At 36.9% G+C, this 21,740-nt stretch overlaps 1 protein-coding gene across 1 annotated transcript in view; it reads left to right on the top strand.

The window, feature by feature from the left end:
- LOC131041590 (uncharacterized) overlaps positions 1 to 21,740 on the top strand; it is a 76,627-nt gene that overhangs the window by 47,061 nt on the left and 7,826 nt on the right. Inside the window, exon 4 of the mRNA XM_057974724.2 lies at positions 5,129 to 5,264. Within this exon, the coding sequence (XP_057830707.2) occupies positions 5,129 to 5,264 (136 nt within the window). The remainder of the gene's footprint in view (positions 1 to 5,128; positions 5,265 to 21,740) is intronic.

A 21,740-nucleotide genomic window follows, 5' to 3' on the forward strand; every position in this document is an offset into this window, starting at 1 on the left:
ATATTACATTTATGATTTACGATATATCAATATCAGAATATTTATTGGCATTGGCAATTATGGATTTATGATTTATGATTTATCTATTATCATTTATGTATCATTGTATGGGAAAGTTACATTGTATGTTTCATATTTGTATGTTTGAACTGTGAACATATATAATTTTGATGTTTGAAGTTTGAACATATATATATTAAAAAAAACTAATATATATATATATATATATATATATATATATATATATGTGTGATTGTGTGTGTGTGTGTGTGTGTGTATGGACGAACCCGTACCTGTACCCCCAAAAAAAATAAAAAATTGCCGAATCCGCGAATCCATACCCGAATCCGAACCTGAATCCGAACCGGAACCGGTAACTTAGCCTATATATGCAATTTATTTTTGGAAAGCATGCATACTTGCCACTTGCTCACACAATTGTCAAGTGAGCTCACAAGTGTTGCATCTTTGGAGATGAAGTCAGTCATTGTATTCTACCGTCCTACCTCCACTTTTGATAATTGGCTTATTTGTAGATTCAACTCTTTGATAATGTCATTTCAGCTTATTTTGTGTGCTTGTAGCCTGTGAAAATTCATCTTGGTTTTTGCTTTCTGTTCGTGGCCAATTCCAACATGTTTTCGCTCCAAACTTAGCCAATCCTCATGATGTTGGAATTTGGAAAGTCAGGGATTTACCCAAATTTAATTATATTGAAAATTTATGACCAGCAATTCTATAAATAAACACACTTCATCAAACAAATACTGGTGCACCCAACATCCCAATTTTATTGAAATCAGGCCTGATGTTTTTGCCCAGGTTTTCTATTGCACTTCCACTAATGTTCAATCATTTCTTTTCTGGTTTGATTTCTGTAAACCCAAATCTGGTTTAGGCTTGGCACCCCTGTTTCTTTTATTAACTTACCTTGTGTCCTTTTGGTTTTGGTTTTGTTTGACCCTATGAATATCTCAGTTTACATTTATAGCTCTCTCCACTTGGTTCATCGTTATTTTCTATTGGTTCTTGGGTTGAAGCTGTCCATTCATATTTGCATAATTCTGAGTAGAGCCAAGAAATTTTTTGTTTTAAAACTTGGGTTTATGTTGCTTTAAACTGATATCTATTTTCTTATTGTGTCTAGGTGTGCTCCTTCAGCCTTTCTTAACCTTTTCCAGTTTTAATCCTGATGGCTGCAATAGTGCAATGGGCTTGGTCCCATGATGTCTGGATTTTAATTGGTTTCAACTGTTTCATTGCATCTGGGTTTCACTTTATCTCCCTGATAAGAAGCCTCTTTGCTTCTGATAGACCTATAGGGCCAAATACAAGTTTTTAAATCTGTATGATTTTCCATTGGGTCTGGTTCCTTACAATAGCTCTTTGTACACTATATCTGGGTTTTAAATTGGTTTAGGTAAAGTTTTGTAAGTTTCTCCCATCCAGATTTTTTCTTGGATTAGTTTTGCCTCCCTGATTGTCTATTTCTTCACAGTAGGCCCATGGACCCGAGATTTGGATTTCATTTCTATTTATTGTTTCATTGTGTCCAGGTTCCTCCTTGGGTAATTTTATTCTCCTTAATTTTTTTTGCACCTGATAAGCCTTAAAGACCTGAGGGAATTCCTTAGCCAGATTCAATTCTAATACGAGTTTTAGACCTGGATTATTACAGGGTTACAATTTGTCACACTATTGCAGTTTAAAGTCAGAATTTTAAAAATTAATCACTGTGCTGACATTAATCAGATTCAATTCTAATGCGAGTTTTAGACCTGGTTTATTACAGGGTTAGAATTTGTCACACTGTTGCAGGGAACTTAAAGAGTTTGTAGACACAATAAAGCAACAGTTTTGAGATTTACCTTTAAATTGTGTTTGTATTTGTTTATGTGTAACCAAGGTAGAACTTGTTGTTCATGACCAAGCTATATATCTCATGATTATCACATAAGAAATCAACACACTTGGATGCATTAACTATGTTGATGCAAGGGAGTTTTCAAATCTGATTTTGTTCCTAATACTTTGATGCATGCATTTCTTTGGATGCCTAACTGAAATCCAACTTGAGTTTCACCTATTTTATCTCAGGGTTTACTTTCTGGTGCCCTTGTAGTGGAAATATGTAACGTTGGGGCCTGATGAAGCTATGTGCATGATAACAGATTTGATTTGGTCTTAATCACTTCTTGCATCTAGAAAAGCCACATGAGAGTAATGCTGAAGAACCAGGTGCTGTGAGATGCAGAAGTGTAGCATGAGGATTCAGAGTCAGGTAATGCAAGAAGAGATCACGTGGCATAAGGGACTAAATGATGGCACAAAGGCAGGCATTGAACAAGGCCAGACCTGACATTGTTATTAAACTTGGTTATGTCATTATAGTGCATCCAGAATTGTTGTGAGAGAAGACTTTGATGAGCGAGAAGGTTTTGAATGCAAGAACTTAACAAGCCTAGTTAAATATACTTGTTGCATCCACATCAAGCATAAACCAGTTTACTGTCAGACAGAATAAAAAGCAAAAGCTCTTGGGAAAGTAAAGGTCAAGCCCTAGTTTAAAAGTAAATGGTTCCAAGAAATTAAGAGCAACCAAATAAAAAACAGGAAATTGAGGAGCCATGAGAACATCAAAAGACACCAACAGTTAATCAAGATATACAAAATATGTAATCAATATTGTAACCAAATTCGGCAGTTGAATGCACCTCTGGGAAGGGTATAAAATGCATAAAAAGAAGCCTTTTTTTTGGCAGAGAGACTGGAAAACGACTTTTTCTAAATCAACAGTTTGTCAGCATTTTGGGTAATCTAAGTACCTTTTGGGAAGGAACTAATAGTTTTGTGAAATGAATTGTGTGATGAGTGTTGATTCGAGCAAGTCTTTTTGGCATTTGTACATATGATTCTGAAGTGGTTTTGAGTTTGGACAAAATTTGGTGTTTGCAATGCTAGATTTAAATTTGAGCATCAAGAATATGAAATCTTGTAAACACCAATTTAAATGGTCCTGACCTAAGCTATCATCATTTAAATTTGATTATTTTTGTAGATATTTGGCTACTTGTCCAATTATGATACTTTGAGTTGCTTTCATGTTTTTGGAAAATTTCTTTAATTTCTCTCTTTTTCAGATTTTCTTCTTGAAAAAATTTACTAATCTGTAAATATTGTTTTGTTTTTGTTTTTTCAGTTTGATTGATTTCCATAGGTTATATTTTTTGGTTTTAGGAAGTTTTGTGTGTAAGTTAAGAAGCCTCATCCAGACAGCGTGCAACTCAGGCATTGGTGTTCTTCAGAATACCTAAAGTGAGATGGATTTGATTTACTTTAGTTAAATCAAATTCCCTTGCCTGTTCCAGAATAAACACTCATCAACAGATATTTTATAATTAAAAAGCAGAATAGAATAGTGATTACAGAACTGAACTTTTTATGTAGGAAAGATAATACAAAAAATATCTAAGAGAAGTATAAAATGCATGCATCCACCTAGATGACACAAATATTTAATGTGGAGAAATGACCTTGAGGTAGAAAACTCTACAGATAAAAAATTACAACAGCTTTTATTCCATTTGGAATATTTTATGATAGATTTATTAAGATATATGTCTACTCAGAGACAAGCACAATATGATTCTTCAGTTTCAGAAATTGCTTCAGCGGTATTCTCTGCTTCTTGGTGGATCTGCAACCTTCAAAATGGTTCTTTTTCTGTGGACAGAAGGTGGACCTTTTCTGTTGGTTATCTTCTTGTCTTTCCCTCTGCCGAATGATATTGATAGGGTATCCCAGTTGGTGGCTTAATTAAAGTTTCTATGATCAAGATTGTTAACCTGACCAAAATTGAATGATGGACATGGTTCTTGATATTCGGTTTATTGCACTTAAATTTCTATGAATTATGAAACATAATTCACTACCTTTCCTTTCAAAAATCTTCAAAGTCGGCATTTGTTTCTTCAGAGTTGGAGGAAGTGAGGGGAAAGATGGGCAAAGAGTGAATTATGGATAGGTAAGTCAGTGAGTAATTTTTTTCTAAAAACCTTTGGCTGCGAAGCTACCTTTCCTTTAAAAAACCTTCAAAGTCTGCATTTGTTTCTTCAAAGTTGGAGGGATTGAGGGAAGAGATGGGCAAAGAATGATGTCTTATGGGTGCTGAAGAGGCTTTTTTGTTGAACTGCTACTTGGATCAATCCTTCTTCCTTAGTCTTCAATGGACACCTTTTTTTTGTTTCTTTTTAACTAATGTATTTCAGATTAATCCACAACTAAAAAAGGAAACATGATAGTCTAGAAAAAATGAAAATGAGATTGTTTTAGCTCACATATTGTGATTGTAGTGGTGAAGAATTAAAACCATTTTAAAAACATGTAGTCTGTCTCAATCTTACAGTACCCACAGTTAGTTATAATCTGGGAAAAAATACAAATCACTTTTCTGTGGATGGGTTTTTACACTCATAAAATATTTTCAACAGCTATAAACACTTGAATAACCCTTCTATCAATTTCAAAGTGATTAATATCTGATCACAACATTAATTGAATTCCCTGAATTTCGGCATTTCTAGTTTCTGGAAAAGCCTGTACATACATAGAATAATATTTTTTTTCCTTCTATTTAGAGTCAAAAAATGATGTTTTCTACTTTGTCAATGTTTGGCAACCTCTCTTCGCCTCCAATTCAGTTTAAAATGATGTTTAAAAAATGTCAAGACACTTCTAAAGTGTTCTCTTGGAAATTATGCTTTCATGTTATATTTGCCATAGTCTCATGTATGTGTGTGTGTTTATTCACATAGATATATATTTCTATATACTTATCAATATTATGTATATATCTCCTGTGTATGGTTAAGTATTGCAATTATGACAAGTATTTACCAGGTAGTCAATAACCATAAGTATGACATGAGGACTTGGCAGAAGCTAATATTAGTATGATAATTATGGTTAAAATTTATAAGGTAAATCAACATTGTTTTTATTGTTTAGCTCACTCTTTATCTTGTCTGTATATATGCTGCTTACTTTCTTTGTTGGATTATTATTATGCATCAATATGAATGCTATCTGCACTGGAGACAGTGGCTAATTAAGATCTAATGTCACATAGATGTGGAAGATATCCGCCGATGGTTAAAACTGCTATCCCTGTTGATGGGAGGTTCGAACACATTGTCCTTTCATGCAATGCTACATCAGATCATGCCATTATTTGGATTGAGAGGGAGGCAAAAAAAGCTTTGGATGTAAGTAGAATATGTCAATTTTTTTCTCAACTTTTAGACCTTCAACAGGTAGCATATCTCCTTTTAGTTGATGTGGAAAAGTGAAATATTGTTATAATCCTTCTTTTTCTTTTGTTTAACTTGAATACCAGTTAGTTCTTATTGAATATATTATGCTGAAGGGAGGGAGTTTCAAATCAGATTGAGAGGGGGCACAAAAAATCTGGCAGTGTAGTAATCTTTGCAGTATGCTAAGTTACCTTGATTTTTTGCATTGATCATTGTCTTGAGTCTTTTTCCTAATCTTGGACTCATGAACAGCTGTGTGTGTGTATATATACACACACATGCATGTGCATATAGTAATACGGTATACCATGCATATGCACATAACCATATATATGTGTGTTGGTTTAGATTGTAACACTACAATTTGTACTGTCTAAGACATGGTCAAAATAGGAGATTGATACAGTGACGCGAAGACAATCATATGCCCTCAAGGTAATGATGGCCTAAATACAGGTCTATCCATATATGTGCATGGTGGGGATGCCTAAGAGGCAGTCATTGCTTGATCTCTATAAAGGCCCATTGATGAAGCAAGACCTACTAAATCAGATGGAACTATCTGAAATGCAACAAAAGGAAATTATGGCATACTCATAGTATAAGAAGATATTTTAACCTAGGAAACATTTTCAGGGAATAAAAAGTAGCCAAAATAACACTCACCATAGATGGAATACTCATAGAGTTTTGAAAAACTCGCGATTTTTTTGGCTCAACGAGTATTTGTACCAGTGACTCACAGAAGAAACTCGCCGAGTTTTTGGCAAGTTTTTCACAAAAACTCGGCGAGTTTTCAGCAAAAACTCGGCGAGTTTTCAGCAAAAACTCGGCTGCATTAAAAAAAAGAGGCCCAAACAGCAAAAACTCGGCGAGTTTTCAGCAAAAACTCGGCTGCATTAAAAAAAAGAGGCCCAAAAATGTCAAAAAATTATCTAATTTTTTGTTTCAAGTCAATCTCATTCTCTTCATCGGGATATATACATGAAATATAACATTTAAGTATAAGTCACATCTCTAGGAGTTATAATGCAAATTCTAGGTTTTAGATCTTTTAAATTTTCAAACATGGTCAAATTTCAGTAATCAATAGACTCCTATCAACATTCTCTCGCTCTCTCTACCTCACTCACTTTATCTGCCCCAAATTTTAGACCTATCTATCTCCCTATCTCTCTTCCTTTACCCCCTCTCTCTACCACTCTATCTCACTCTCTCCTCTCTCCCCCAAGATCTAGACCTATCTCTCTACCCCTCTCTCTCTCACCCTCAGACCCCCACGAGTGGTACTACCCTCAACCTAATTTTGGCAAGCTGGAGAAGCCATATTGGACTCCTACGACCAGACCCTCTAGTTCTATCTCTCCCCTGGTTTTCACTAGAGCTGGGAAGAGGAAGATTTCAAATGTTTTGATGTAGTATTTACTTTTAGTTTTACAAGAACAATTTGCTATTTCATTTTGTTTTTCAGTCTATCAACCATCGACATTCCACAAAAGGATGCCATTTTGTACCCAATATGCATTTAAATCAATCAAATATATCTAGACTCAACTTGTTTCATTTGTATACTCATTTATTGACTCATTGGATGCATCTCCTCGTTGAATTTTGCAAAAAAAATGCATTTTTAATTAAATTTAAGCAATTTTTTAAGTTGTTGAGTTTTTGTCGAGTTTTTTTTTGGGCCTTGACGAGTTTTTGCTTTTGGCAAGTAGTTCAACTACCAACAAGTTAATATAGTGAGTGTTATATTTACTTGTTGGCTTTTCTGGTCCTTGCGATCCAAAAGTGTTTTTGTTTTCATGTCATGTTAGTTTGTTGTGATATAACATGTGTTGCAAATAAAACTATATTGATAAATGTTAGTGTTGTTAATTTTGGATCAGATTTATAAAATTACCTAATCATATAAATCTGATCCAAACTATATTTAAGGATAATGTGATTTTAAAATACAAACTGTCAAGGAGATATCAATCTGATCTTAATCGGATCTTCCTTCAGGCGGTTAGGCTTTATAGAAGGAAACCTGGCTCTGATACCATGTTGAGACATGGACCAGCTAGGACTCGAACCTAGGACCTTCCATACGCTGCTGGAGTGCTCTACCACTGAGCTACTGGCCCCTCTTGGACCAGTCCATCATCGGTCTGGGTGTGGCTTATTTCCAACACCGACAAGTGTTAAATAATCTTTTGTTGTTAGGCAAATGGTGGTTTTGTAGTTGATGGGAAATAATTGACCTTAGCAATTTTAATTTTGACTGGAAACAAGGATAACGTTTGGATTTTGTATCCTTTTTTAACACATGATGATTAGGGAATGACCCTTTGAAATCAATAGCTTGGATTTAATTCGATGGTAAGGGATTTCTTTGGGCATATGACTATTAACAAAATCAAATGGGGATTCAAACTATTCTGAGATTCAAATAAAATTATTCTCAAGGGAAAGCTTGATGTTCTTGGCTCCACATAGGAGATTTTTTAACTTAGCAATGTAGACAAGAATAGACAATGCTTCACTTCAAATCATCCAGATAGACATAAAAATATAGACAAGCCACTTATAATGTCCCTTCCTTAGGCCTCTCAGATTTTTGGTGGAGGTTGACCTACTATTGGGGTCCCGTAGGTCAACAGGGTGGTTTGGGACCCAACCCGGGTTTGTGGGATTTAGTTTAGGAGCTTCACAGGTCTTCCAGTTTGGTATTTGGGAGTTATATCTATGATTATAATTGAAATTCTAATGTTGGCCTTATGTGAATAGTGAAAAGTGAATGCTAACTGAAAAACATAAAGATTAATAGTGGAAAGTGCACCCCATCCTAGCAATTCAAGTTGTTTATAAAAGGGGGCCAAATTTTCAATGAGGAAATAGACCCTCAAGGTTATTTTAAGTTTTAAAAGGCCAAATAGTAACTCCTGTTAAGTTTAGTGATCAGATTTATAATTTCAAAAATTATCTGATGATTGTCTAGAATCACCTCTAAAAGAAGAATCAACTTGGTTTAACACCTAGATTCAATATGCTTTATTAATGGTAATCTGTTGAATAGATAAATCATGTCACAGTGATAGAATTTGTTCTATCTTTAATTGATGAATTGCAAATTGAAAGGGAATATATAATTTGCAGAACATTGAGATCGATTTGTTGTTGTTTTGTATGAATTCGATATGATGAATGAGGGACGGTAGATAATATGTTTAACTGTTGTGTTGATCGATATTCCAAGTGCAGGGAGAGATTGATTAGATATACGTAGCATCATATCTATTCAACAATCACGACTCTCCCTTACAATCACGACTCTCCCAAAGTCATTTAACCAAAACACGTATTAACAACAACTTAACAAACAAGTTAAAAGTCATTCATTAGTTAACACGTCAAAGGCAAATTAATTAATATGGATTAATACGTGATTCATACTTTGATATAACATAGAATTGATTAATATATGAATCGATTCGTGTGTAATATGCATTGCATAGAATCGATTAATATATTAATCGATACATGTTAATTATCAAAAAGACTGAATCCTATAATAGACGATAATGCATATTAATTATTAAACTGAGTTATTTGGATGACTCAGTCAGATTAGATTTCTGGCTGATGCTACACTTCAACACTCCCTCTTAGCTAGGGAGGTAATCTGCTCAAGATCTGAGTCACAAAGGTATCACCTCACTATGATAACAAACAGTATGGCATGACATAGACATCACCTCAAGTGATGTCCACCATTATGGCTTATCCACAGATATCACCTCACATGATATCCACCATAGAAATCTCCTCAAGTAATATCCACCATTATGGCTTATCTATAGATATCAATTCACATGATATCCACCATTATGGCATATCCATAGACATCACCTCATGAGATATCAATCATTATGGCATATCCATATATATCACTTCATGTGATATCCACCATTATGATTTGTCTATAGATATCACCCCATGTGATATCAACCATTATGGCATATCCATAGATATCACCTCATGTGACATCCACCAGTACGGTTTATTCATAGATATCACCTCACGTGATATCAACCATTATGACATATCCATAGATATCACCTCATATGACATCCACCATTATGGTTTATTCATGGATATCACCTCACGTGATATCAACCATTATTGTGAGATCGTCACCTCACAATAATGGTGAGATGTACAAGTGTTCATCATTGTGAGATCGTCGCCTCACAATGATATTCACCATGGCTCATCCAGAGGTTAAACACACAAGTACAAGAAAATCATCACGGACTCTCAGGTGATGTTTGTCATGGCGTCACAAGCATGACATCCACCATGAACCATATCAAAGGGTGTAGATAAGGGCTTTCACCTTAAGTATCTCTCAAAGAGAAATGCAATCACAAGAGTTTACACTTTAAAACATTTTTTGAAAAGATGAATACATTCGTGAATAGCATACCTTTCCACCATGTCTCTAACATAGTGATACTTGATCTCCACATGCTTTGACCTTTCATGAAATACAAGGTTGGAGTTTGCATCACTCTTGGTGTATTCCAAGCTCACCAAGTATTCATCTATCCAGGAATATCATGACCTAGAAGTCAGCATAAAGGCCTTCCAGCCTACATAAATGGGACTCCATCTCATGAATCATAGTCCTTTGATTGATCACTAGAGAAACCATCTTGACATGGTCCACTCCCTCTGAACCAATATAACTAAGATCCTTGGATATCAATAGAAGCACATCCTCTTAGCTGCTCCCTTTATCACGGAAGCATCCCATGCTCACATGGTCCCAATCATGGAAGATATCTTGCTTTAGGGGACTCTCATCATCTGGTATGATCCTCATACAATTGGAAGTGCTAGATCCAAAACCACCATGGATCTACTCTCGTAAGATCAAGCCCTAGGTAGGAATATGATCATCTTGAGATTTAGAACAAAATCCCCTTTCAGTATGCTCCCTCTCACTGAGAGAGCCCTCTTGTCTCAGTCCTGCCTTTGTAACCCTAGATGCTATCATTACTAGAATAAGTGCCTCTATGGCTTTCACAAGTGAACTGTTGCACCTTTGCAGGTAGATATTTGTTTTATAAAAAATGGAAATGCAAAATCTCAGAATCTCCACTAAAGTCCTCTACATATTCCTCCTGGATTTTAATCTCTTCATCACAAATAGAATTTCAAAACTCTATAGCCTAAAAAGCAACAGACTGTGATTCTAAAGATGTCCTAAATGTAAGGGACAAATTTATCCAAATGCAGCTTGTCGTAAGCGACCATCTACTGACAAAGTTGTTTCACAAATAACACGCATAATGTAAATGCATGAATTAACAAAAAAACTACATATTAAATTCATGAACCTTATTCAACCAAAAAGAAAACTTATCTCTTTCAAATCAGAATATGAATCCTTTTGTGCAATAGTCTCACCAACATCCGCAATGGAGGCTTGAGGCATAGTCCTGGTTGGACATTTCATTGTGTAGTGACCATATTTGTCACATCTAAAGCATTAGATTTCTGAAATGTCTTTCCTTCTTTTGTGTGTAGGAGCACCATTTGATTCCTCATCTTTGTTTCTTTTGGAGTGTCCCTTCTTATCTTTCTTCTTTGAGGAGTGCGCGGCAAGAACATGAATATCTTCATTTGTGGAGCTTTGGCCAATACCTCTTGTAGCCAATCTTGACTCTTCTTGAATGCAGTCTGTCTTCAATCGATCAAACTTAGGGAGTTTTGATCTTGCGCTTATCCCTTGAATAAATGACTCCCATGATGAAGGAAGACCATTAAGAGCCAACATGGTTAATTCTTTGCCATTGATAGTGTGTCCAATGGTAGAGAGTTGATCTCTCAATTCAGTAATCCTTATGAAGTAAGACATAATGGATTCTCCTTTCTTCATCTTGATGTGGTTAAGTTGTTGTTTTAGTGCGAGAGCTCGACTTGTGTTGTTGATCTCATACATCTCCTCTAATGTCTTGAACATGTCACATGCCTTCGTCAACTTGGAGATGATTGGCACAATGTGATCTTTCACAGAATCAACCAACATTTTCATTGCTTTGTTGTTCTTTCTCTTCCATTGAAGCTTCTCATCCTCTTCTTTTGGTTCCGGTACGACATCTTTTCAAATTTGCGTAATTCATTTTCCCCCAAGGCAAGCATAACTCTAAACTTCCAAGATACAAAGTTTAATGCTCCTTCAAGTCTATCCTCAACTCTAATTCCATTCACCATCTTGACGTTTGATGGAAATAGATGAACTTGAAGACAATAATAGAAGATAATCTTGCTTATATCAATCTGATCTTGATCTTTGCTCAATCCTGCTCTAATACCATGTTAAATTTGGTGATCAGATTTATATTTTCAAAAATTATCTGATGATTCTGTAGAATCACCTCTGAAAGAAGAATCAACTTGGTTTAACACCTAGATTCAATATGCTTTATTAATGGTAATCTGCTGAATAGATAGATCATGTCACAGTGATAGAATTTGTTCTATCTGTAACTGATGAAATGCAGATTGAAAGGGAATATATAATTTGCAAAACAACGAGATCAATCTACTGTTGTTTTGTATGAATCCGATATGATAAATGGGGGACGGTAGATAATATGTCTAACTGTTGTGTTGATCGATATTCCAAGTGCAGGGAGAGATTGAATAGATATACGTAGCATCATATCTATTCAACCAACACGACTCTCCCAAAGTCGTTTAACCAAAACATGTATTAACAGCAAGTTAACAAACAAGTTAAAAGTCATTCATTAGTTAACACGTCAAAGGCAAATTAATTAATATGGATTAATAGTAATACGTGATTCGTACTTTGATATAACATAGAATTGATTAATATATGAATCGATTCCTGTGTAATATGCATTACATAGAATCGAATAATATATTAATCGATACATGTTAATTATCAAAAAGACTGAATCCTATAATAGACGATAATGCATATTAATTATTAAACTGAGTTATTTGGATGACTCAGTCATATTAGATTACTGACTGATGCTACACTTCAACAACTCCCAAATAGGGTGAACTTCTTGGGAGCTCATAAAAAACAATTTTCATATCATTTGCTCTCATTCTTACATCTCCATTTTCAGATCAGCAGCTTGCATGAGAGTTTCAGCAACTTTGAGCTTCCAGGAATGCCAACTTCTGGAAGAATTGGGGGATTTGGACGAAAATCCATCTCTTCGAGTGTCAGTTTCCATTAGAATTCAGCTTCAGTGTGCATATGGCAGCCTTTTTTGGGGATTTTTAAGCAGATTTATCAGTTTGAGGGCAGGTTTTCTACAATTGCTTGTAGGTCAGACCTTCTAGAGGTCATTCCCATCTATTTCCAGCTCTATTTCAGTCAGCCGCTCCATTTTGGGAAGAAGGATTTGAGACTTCTCATTGAGGGTGTATCTAATATCATCATTGTTTTGAGACTTCTTTGATTTTGAGTTTATAGTTGATGTTGACAACGATATGAATGAGCATAGTGATTTTATGGGTGTTACTCTTAGTGGATCAGCCACTCATGAATTACTTTTGGGTGTTAAGGAAGACATCTACATTGCAAATTCAATGTTGGCACCTAATTCTTATGACTGTATAACTGCTTATTGGTTGGCATTAGAGCCAAATGACATGGGTTATTTAGTGACAAGTGGTTGTACTACATGGCTGTTCACTATATTTTCAGAATTGTTTGTATCTACATCATTTTATGGGTTGGATTGGAGTGTGTGGAGACACATTTACTCGATAGATAAGGTGTATGAGATGGGTTTTTTTCTTATGCATGGGTATATGGACATCATTGACGTCACTTTAGTAGTTGTTGGTCTAATTTATAACAGCAGCCTTGAGGTGATAAATTTGACAGCTCGTGAGGGGAGTTTTCAGTATGTCGCACACCTTTGGACAGCAGGCTATGAAAGCAAACATGGAAGGTACAAAATAAAGGTGAGTCTCATGTTGATAATTAACCATCTCCCATTTTTACATGGTTTCATTCATCTTATTATGCAAGAGCATGTGATAAGAATTAAAGAACCCCATTGCATGCAAGGTTCGACATTGTGCCTTTGTTTCATAACAATATCATTCCTTGATCACACTTGAAAGGCATATTTGGTTAGGGAAGAAGACAATATGGAGCTTGAGTTTACCCATGGAGGTAAACAAATTGTGTTGAAGGCTACCAATAATGATAACCCAAAAATTGTGGCAGCCAAGCGTATGCAAGCATACTTTGATGATGATAATACCAATTGGAGGTATAGGGATAAATCAGATTATTCCCTTTATGACAGCAGCAACATATCTCCTTATACTCATGACATGGCAACCTTGGTACATGGTGCTAGCGGCGATATAATATCTCCATGTGATGATACTTCATTCTTGGCAATGGGACTTAATAAAGGTATACATTCAGAAAATTCACTGGTAGCAAAGGAATTGCATCATCATTTGGTAACTTTAGTGGGTACATCTTTAAAACCAGCCCTTGATGTATCCAATATGCTTGATGACTCCAAAGGTATGAATACAAGGGAACAATTCAGTCCTCATTCTCTGACTTATAACAGCAGTGATTCATCCTCTCCTTTTCATGACATTGGTGTTTCTAATCATTGGGATACAAGTCATGATAATTCTATTATGGTGGGTACTCATGAAGCATGCTTTGGTCATGATAAGTCACATGGTATATCTCATTTTAGGATTGGGGTTAGACACTTTCGAGCAGCTGATATAACTCAGTCCCAAATGATGAATGATGATTGGCTAGAAAGGGCAAGGCAAGCCAAGATCAATCTTCAACATGTTCGTGATGTTCACCATTCATTTGATGATGAGAGACATGAATTGCGTAATTCAGAATTTCCAGTTGAGGTATTTGATTATTCTCTCAGTGATGATAGTGATTTGGTTGATGACTTTCTTAGTGGGCCAGCCACTCGAGAGTTGTCTGTGTGGAGTAGTGATGGCATAGATACTTCATTCCTGAGTTTGTCACCTATTTCACTTGATATGGCAGCGATATCTTTGTTGATTGGTGACTTCATATTCTTCGATTCCCTATGGACTAGTGGCTGTCCTAGTCGGAATCATATGGCATATCCAGTCTTTTCATTGTCTACATCAGTTTCCCAACGATATGGGAGTGTTTGGAGGTATACCTTTTGGATAGAGTTGGAGTGTGGAGTGATTTTTCGTTGATTGGCATTGGTTTGTTGACATGTTTGATATCACATATATTGCTGATTAGAGTTATAACAAAGTTGGGTAGCCCTTTATGTTGGTTCATTGGCATGTGGCGGTTCGCTTTCACATTGTTTTGATATTTTACATGCTTGTATGGTTACTTCATGGTGATCATTTGACATTCCCCTACTTCATCTTCTACAGTAGATTTTTCTTTTTGATATGGGATCCAGGTATTGATTTGCTTGGTACATTATTCCACAAGGATTCCAATATGTCGCTTCATGGTTTGTGGTGCTTGAACATTTTAATCAGAGTGGAGCAGCGGGTTGTTTGGTGTTTGCTTGAGGGCAAGCAATCCTGGGAAGGGAGGACTGTAATGTCCCTTCATTAGGCCTCTCAGATTTTTGGTGGAGGTTGACCTACTATTGGGGTTCCGTAGGTCAACAGGGTGGTTTGGGACCCAACCCGGGTTTGTGGGATTCAGTTTGAGTGCTTCAATTGAAATTCTAATGTTGACCTTATGTGAATAGTGAAAAGTGAATAGTAATTGAAAAACATAAAGATGAATAGTGGAAAGTGCACCCCATCCTAGCAATTCAAGTTGTTTCTAAAAGGGGGCCAAATTTTCAATGAGGAAATAGACCCTCAAGATTATTTTAAGTTTTAAAAGGCCAAAATAAGGTGAACTTCTTGGGAGCTCATAAAAAGCAATTTTCATATCATTTGCTCTCATTCTTACATCTCCATTTTCATATCAGCAGCTTGCATGAGGGTTTCAGCAACTTTGGGCTTCCAGGAACGCCAACTTCTGGAAGAATTGGGGGATTTGGACGAAAACCCATCTCTCCGGGTGTCAATTTCAATCAAAATTCAGCTTTAGTGTGCATATGGCAGCCTTCTTTGGAGATTTTTGAGCAGATCTATCAGTTTGAGGGCAGGTTTTCTACAATTGGTTGCAGGTCAGACCTTCTAGAGGTCATTCCCATCTATTTCCAACTCTATTTCAGTCAGCCGCTCCATTTTGGGAAGAAGGATTTCAAACCTTAGAGTGTATTTAGGGTTTTAACATTAATTGGAGCTGATTTCTATATTTCTATTGGCTGGAAATTTACTTCATACTTATGAGTTCATGTCAATGGTATGTACATTGCTCTTTTAAGCAAATGAAAGTTTCTTGATTATATTCCTTATGTGGTATGCATCTTGTTATATTAAATCAGCAATCTCTTACATAATATTCAAGAATCTTGCATAAAACTCCAAAACCAATCAAAACAAAAACAAAAAACCAGTCAAACCCCATCCAAATATACGCTAGCCAAAGACTTATCAGAAAATAAGCATTGCACATAACCTCCTAGTTTGGATCAGATTGGGTGAAAATCGGATTGGGGATCTTTCACCATTAGAGCCCATTAATAACTAGAATCTATCGGGCTAAGTTTTGGGCTTCACAACAATCTCACTAGGACCTTAACATCTAGCTTCTCTTTCAAATTCTATCAATTGGATCAATATAATTACAATCTTATATATAGATATAAATTTTTTAATGATGAATTGTTCTTGTCTCCAAGGGATTATTAGGGGATATAGTTTGCTTCTACAAGATAAACAATGTAAAGTACTTATTTACCCCACAAGATATTACAAATTCTTAAATACTTTAGGAATTGACTTTGCCAATATGATTTGTTAGAACATGAATTCCAACAACTAAGTTTAGACTTGAAGTCCTTAAGAGTGAATATATAGAAGTTGGATCAATTGGTCCATGCAAATTAGATTAGAGACACTTCGACATTTATCTACCTTCACTTATTACATTATAGATTGACACCAGGATTAGTTGCTAAATCCCATACAAGTTGTTAAGAAGAAGAATACAATGTAACTATGATAACAAACATTAGGCATTCTTCTAGTTTACTAGTTCAACTCTCTAGGTTACCTTCCATAATTACTATCTTGATCTTTAATCAAGGACCTAAAGATCATCCTTCAATTGTCAAAGGTCTTGTTGCTTGTAGTTGTGCCATCCTAAAGAATCCTATGTAGCCTTGGGCACCTTCTATTCCTTCTATTTGCAAATACACTAGGCAACATCAATTAGGGATTTATCAAGACAAGTTAGTACTAATCACAAATAGAATTGTTATATCTTAAGTTACTAAAAAGTTTCACAATCTTATTCATGATTATTTATAATTTCTAAAACATAGGATCAGATAGCACCAAGTTATTACTCAGGTATGAAGAACTTGCTCGACGACCAACCTAAGTATTAGGCCAACTTTTCCACCCAACCACCCTCATTGTGGGGTATTCAGTTTCATGGTGTCCAAACCTGACCCTCGGGACGCCATATGCCATCCAAAGGTACCTCACAGAGATGGAGAGGATTTATGCAATGACTCGGGAGGTGGCAAAGCTGGCGAGGGGAGTTGACATAGGCCTAGTCCCAACGGAAGCTAACAAGCTCCTCCACTTTATGAGTGGTGGATGCAAGTAGGAGTTCACATGACACTTTAGAGCTCAGGGGTGGTCGGATACAGAGACCCCTAAGATGGTGGAATTTTAGAGTCACCCATATAGTGGTGAGAGGCCCAATGGAGTGTTAGGCACTCTACGAGATATAGACAGTGCATTTCGGACTACTTTTTACGAGCTCTAGAAAGTTACACACTCGACACAGGAGTCGAAGGCAGTAAGACTCACTGCAATGGAGGAATTGGCACAACAAGAGCCCCTCACCATAGCTGAGAAAGAGCAGCGTATGGGCCTGGAGGAAGAATTAGAGCAGCAGCAGGCCCTGCTGGTGGCGAGGGATATGCAACTTCAGGAGATGTCATGTCAATTGGACACTACGCGGAAGGATCTCCTATAGGTAGTATAGTTGGTGAAGGTGGCTAAGGACTGCCAGTGAGTGGTTGAGAGGGACCTTCGAATCCGGACGAAGTAGGTGCAGTACCTTCGACAACAGCTTCCTACCTCTCAGAATGCACTTGGGCCGACGTCATCCACCACTCCAGGCAGTCCTCTCACATCCCTTCACAGTAATTTAGTAGTGTTTAGGCCCATTTTGTTTTGTCGTTTGGAAGACGACTTTTTTTTTTTTTTTCGGGGGGGGGGGGGGGGGCTGATGTTGGCGGTAAATTGCCGACATATGAATAATACTTTGTTATGTTTAGTTAATAAATGGCAATGTAATGTTCTCGTGGGGGTTAGTTGGTATCTCAGCCAATCGTTGAGTAGTATATATATGTCATATTGTATCGGGAATGGGATCACTGTTGTTGTATCCATTACATGCTGGAATAAAAGTTATATCTTTCTACCATAATTGTCTCTATGAATTTCATATGTTGTTACTGTTCATGTACTTGTTACTTTCTATTTACTTCTGATAGTCTAAGAACCCACACCGTAGGGAGTAAACACATGGGGATATCAGTAAGCTGCCACGATTCAGTCTTGCCAGCGGGACTCACTGGGTCTAGTGAGTCTTGCAAACTCGCCTCAGACCCAAGTCTTGTGTCCTGTTGATGTGTGTTTTAGGTGCATAACATTCAGAATAAAATACCAAAGCACTTTACCCTCTCTTGAACAAAATCACCTCAGATGCTAAGGGTAAGATCAACTAAAATGATTCCAAGGTTTCTACATGTCAAGTCTTGACGAGTGGGTAACTTAATGGTCGATGTGAATTGTTGTTTTCACTTGGGGACTTACACAAATGTTCGAATTAACTTCATAGATCATGGATATGGAATGGGTGTGTTGATAACTTAGGATATGGCAATGTAGTTCTGGACTCAATTCAAACAAGACTTACTAAAAAAAGGGCAAAAAGAATAGGGTTCAGGAAATCTATTCTAAGCCTAGGAATGTAGGAAATGATGAACAAATTTAGTGGAATCAAAGTAGGCAGGGTCTCACCATCAAGTCGAACAGATTTTGACACAAGCTTAGTGCAATCATCTAAGGTATACTTATAGATTTTCAAATTATCACCATCAAACGTTGACACCACCCAAGTTGATGTGTATCAATGGACGCATAATAATTGAAGTTAAGCTTGCATAAATTTCCAGTTGACCACGCACGACACACTTACAATCAGCAAGAGGCTAGTGGTATGGATTAAGGATTCCACACAAATATATTCAACAAATCTTTCACTCAATCTAACAAACATAAAAGCAAATTCTAAATCTAAAATTCTAATCTAACTTGGAGGAATTGAGAACCTTGAATGCAAAACAACATTTGAAAGACAAAATCACAGCAGCATATACCAACAATTCTACAAAAACTCTCTTACAAATGAGAGACAATGAGGTATATATAGAGTCTCATACAAAATGGATGGCCAAGATTAAAACTAAATCAAGGGCCAAGATCATGCCAACAAAACCTTAGAATTGCCCTAATTAGGGTTTACATAAAAATGGAGCCACTAACATATGGCCCAATAGAAAGATACCTAGTCATCAAATAGGGAATCTTCTAGAAGATTCCTCCCTGCATCTCTCTCTCTCCTAGCATACTCCAAGAATCTAGCCAATACAAAATCTAACTCCTCCATGGAAATGATGGGTAAGGTATCCTATTGTAAATCAATCACGTCCAATGCATCCGAGCAAGCATCCAAAGTGTTCTCCCAATCTGGCACGAGCTTCTGCAAACTATGAACATGAATCAACAAAGAGACCAAATCATCTATTTGACTCTTCTTCAAAGAGTCCAACTGATTAAAATACATGAATTTCATTGTTTCTTAATTCTCCTAAGTGTAAACCACTAGCCTCACTGACATCAACTCCCAATAACTCCTCAATTGAGGCAAGGATCTTCAATTGAATATCATGAATTGATCCTTCCATCTCTATACAACTCAGTTGTGCACTCTCATAAGTTGATTTCTTCATGGCGAATGAACAATACCAGCCATGGAAATCCTATCTATCTCCACTGTGCACAACATTCTCCCTAACTAATGTGGACGTAGGAATCTTCTTCAAAGCTCTTAGGCATGGAATAGTCTTCTCCTGAATAGGTCTGAATTCTTCCCAAACTTCTCCAAAATACTGTATTTTGAACATGAGCCATGTTGTCCTGTCAAATGCCTAGACAAACTGAGTAAGGAAATCATCTGTCTGTCTCTTTGTATTCTCAATCCATTTCTCCACCTCCGAGAGTGTATCTCTCGCTGCCTCATAATGTGAATGTAGTCCACGATCAATTGCAATAGGGGAAATAAGGGTCGGATTCTCACGCCTTATCCCTGCAATGTACTCTCTAAGTTTGATATTCTCTTCTTTGTACTTCTCCTTTTCTTCAACCTCTCTATCCAATCTCGTACGGATTGCCTTAAGGTTATCACCAACCTCCTGAAATTCCTGCTCTCTTGTAGTACGGCCAAGGGCAACTGAAGTGATCTAGAAATCCATGGGAGTAGCAATGCCTGTCGTCACACCTGCAATGGGAACAACCACCTGTGCAATCCGCATTCCTGTCTCATCTCTAGCTATGTGTGACAAAATCTCAGCTCTCTTAGGCTCTTTTTCCTTATTGCTCCTAGCTAAGTAGTCATCAATGTCATCAATAGGCTCTGCTTCTATCATTTTCTTACTTTTCTCCATACTCATCAGCCAATCAGGAATAGTGGCCACTCCACACCATCATCAAGACACATATCTCGATCAAGCTCTCTCAATGTCGAGATAACATCATCATCATCAGGGTTATTCCTAGTCAAATCACATACATTCTTTCCCAAACTAACCTCCAAAAGGACAATAGGGGATCCCGGCTGATCATTATCCTCATTAGGTGGAGCAGATGTCGCTGTGGCATGTAAATCTTGAATATTCTCTGGTAATATCACTGTGTTGGAACATTGCTCGAACTCCCTGTTTTGTTCTGGCATTTCAACTTCCTTAATTGATGAGACACTAAGAGGTGGTGAAGGAATGATAGGCGAAGGAATAGTAGTCTTTTGTTTCTTCTTCTTGACCTCCTCAATCTTGTTCTCTCTAGCCTTGACTTCTCCTGGTGTGTCCTTCCTTCTCTTAGGAGCTTGACTCTCTTGGTCCACATGAATCCCGATATCACTGATAGTCCTCTGATCATCTTCGGAAGCGGATTCCTCCTGTTTCATCTTTTCATAAGTGAAGGTGACACCCACATCAACTAACTTGTTCATCTGAATATCCACCCATGCTCGGGAAAAACTCACGACCTCTCTCATCAATACATTCAAATCTATTTCTTCTGATTTTGACCAATTAGGCAATAGAATCGCCTTCTTCATTTCATTTTCATATTGTGGATGCATATGATCCCTGTCATCTAACACTTGGTCAGGAATGAGAAAAAGTCCACACTTCCTCATGAAATCCACTGACATTTTGGACCACATTCTTCTCTTTACTGCCTGCTCGTCCATCAGGTTGGCCCAATAATCTTCTATGTCTACCTTGTGGATGAACTTTTCTCCCCTGATCCTTCCAACTTTCTTATCTGGATCAAATCTTTCTCTTTTCTTGTACGGTGCAAATCGATAGAATGCAAGCTCCTCACTTGCTGTGCTAGCTGCTAAGGCGGACTGGCAAACCTCCAATGTCTTCCCAACTGAAATAGGAAATGACATGCCCATTCTGTGCTTTTCCTTTTGGATAGAATCAAACTCCAGAAGCTATCTCACCACTTCCAACAAGATCACTCTATCAGAAGGATACCTAGGAAGCCTGTAGGGTTCAGATTGAAATCCATTAATCCTAAGGTATGTGAAAGTGGGAAAATGTATATACCACGATCCATATTTCTCTATCAGCTTCGTTGCCTCCTTGGACAACCTCCTATGGACTCCACCTTGCAACATTCGCGTTATGTACATTGTGAATACATCATTCACTCTCTTATAATCTTCAATTTGATACATGTTCAGCTGTGGATAGCACTCATAACTCCTAAATTGTCCTTGTCCATTCCCAACTTCACCTTTGCATATCAATCCCTTGTAAGTAACAAATCGTGCAAGTAGGTACACCAAATAGGAAGTCATGGCAATGACCTAGACCACTCCACATTCCTCAGCTGAAAGTCCAGATTGTCACTTATGATTCTAGACCAATTTGTTAATGTTCCTTTTAGACAATCCTGGATGAA

Source organism: Cryptomeria japonica, chromosome 8 (assembly GCF_030272615.1).
Source record: "Cryptomeria japonica chromosome 8, Sugi_1.0, whole genome shotgun sequence".
NCBI classification, from domain to species: Eukaryota; Viridiplantae; Streptophyta; class Pinopsida; order Cupressales; family Cupressaceae; genus Cryptomeria; species Cryptomeria japonica.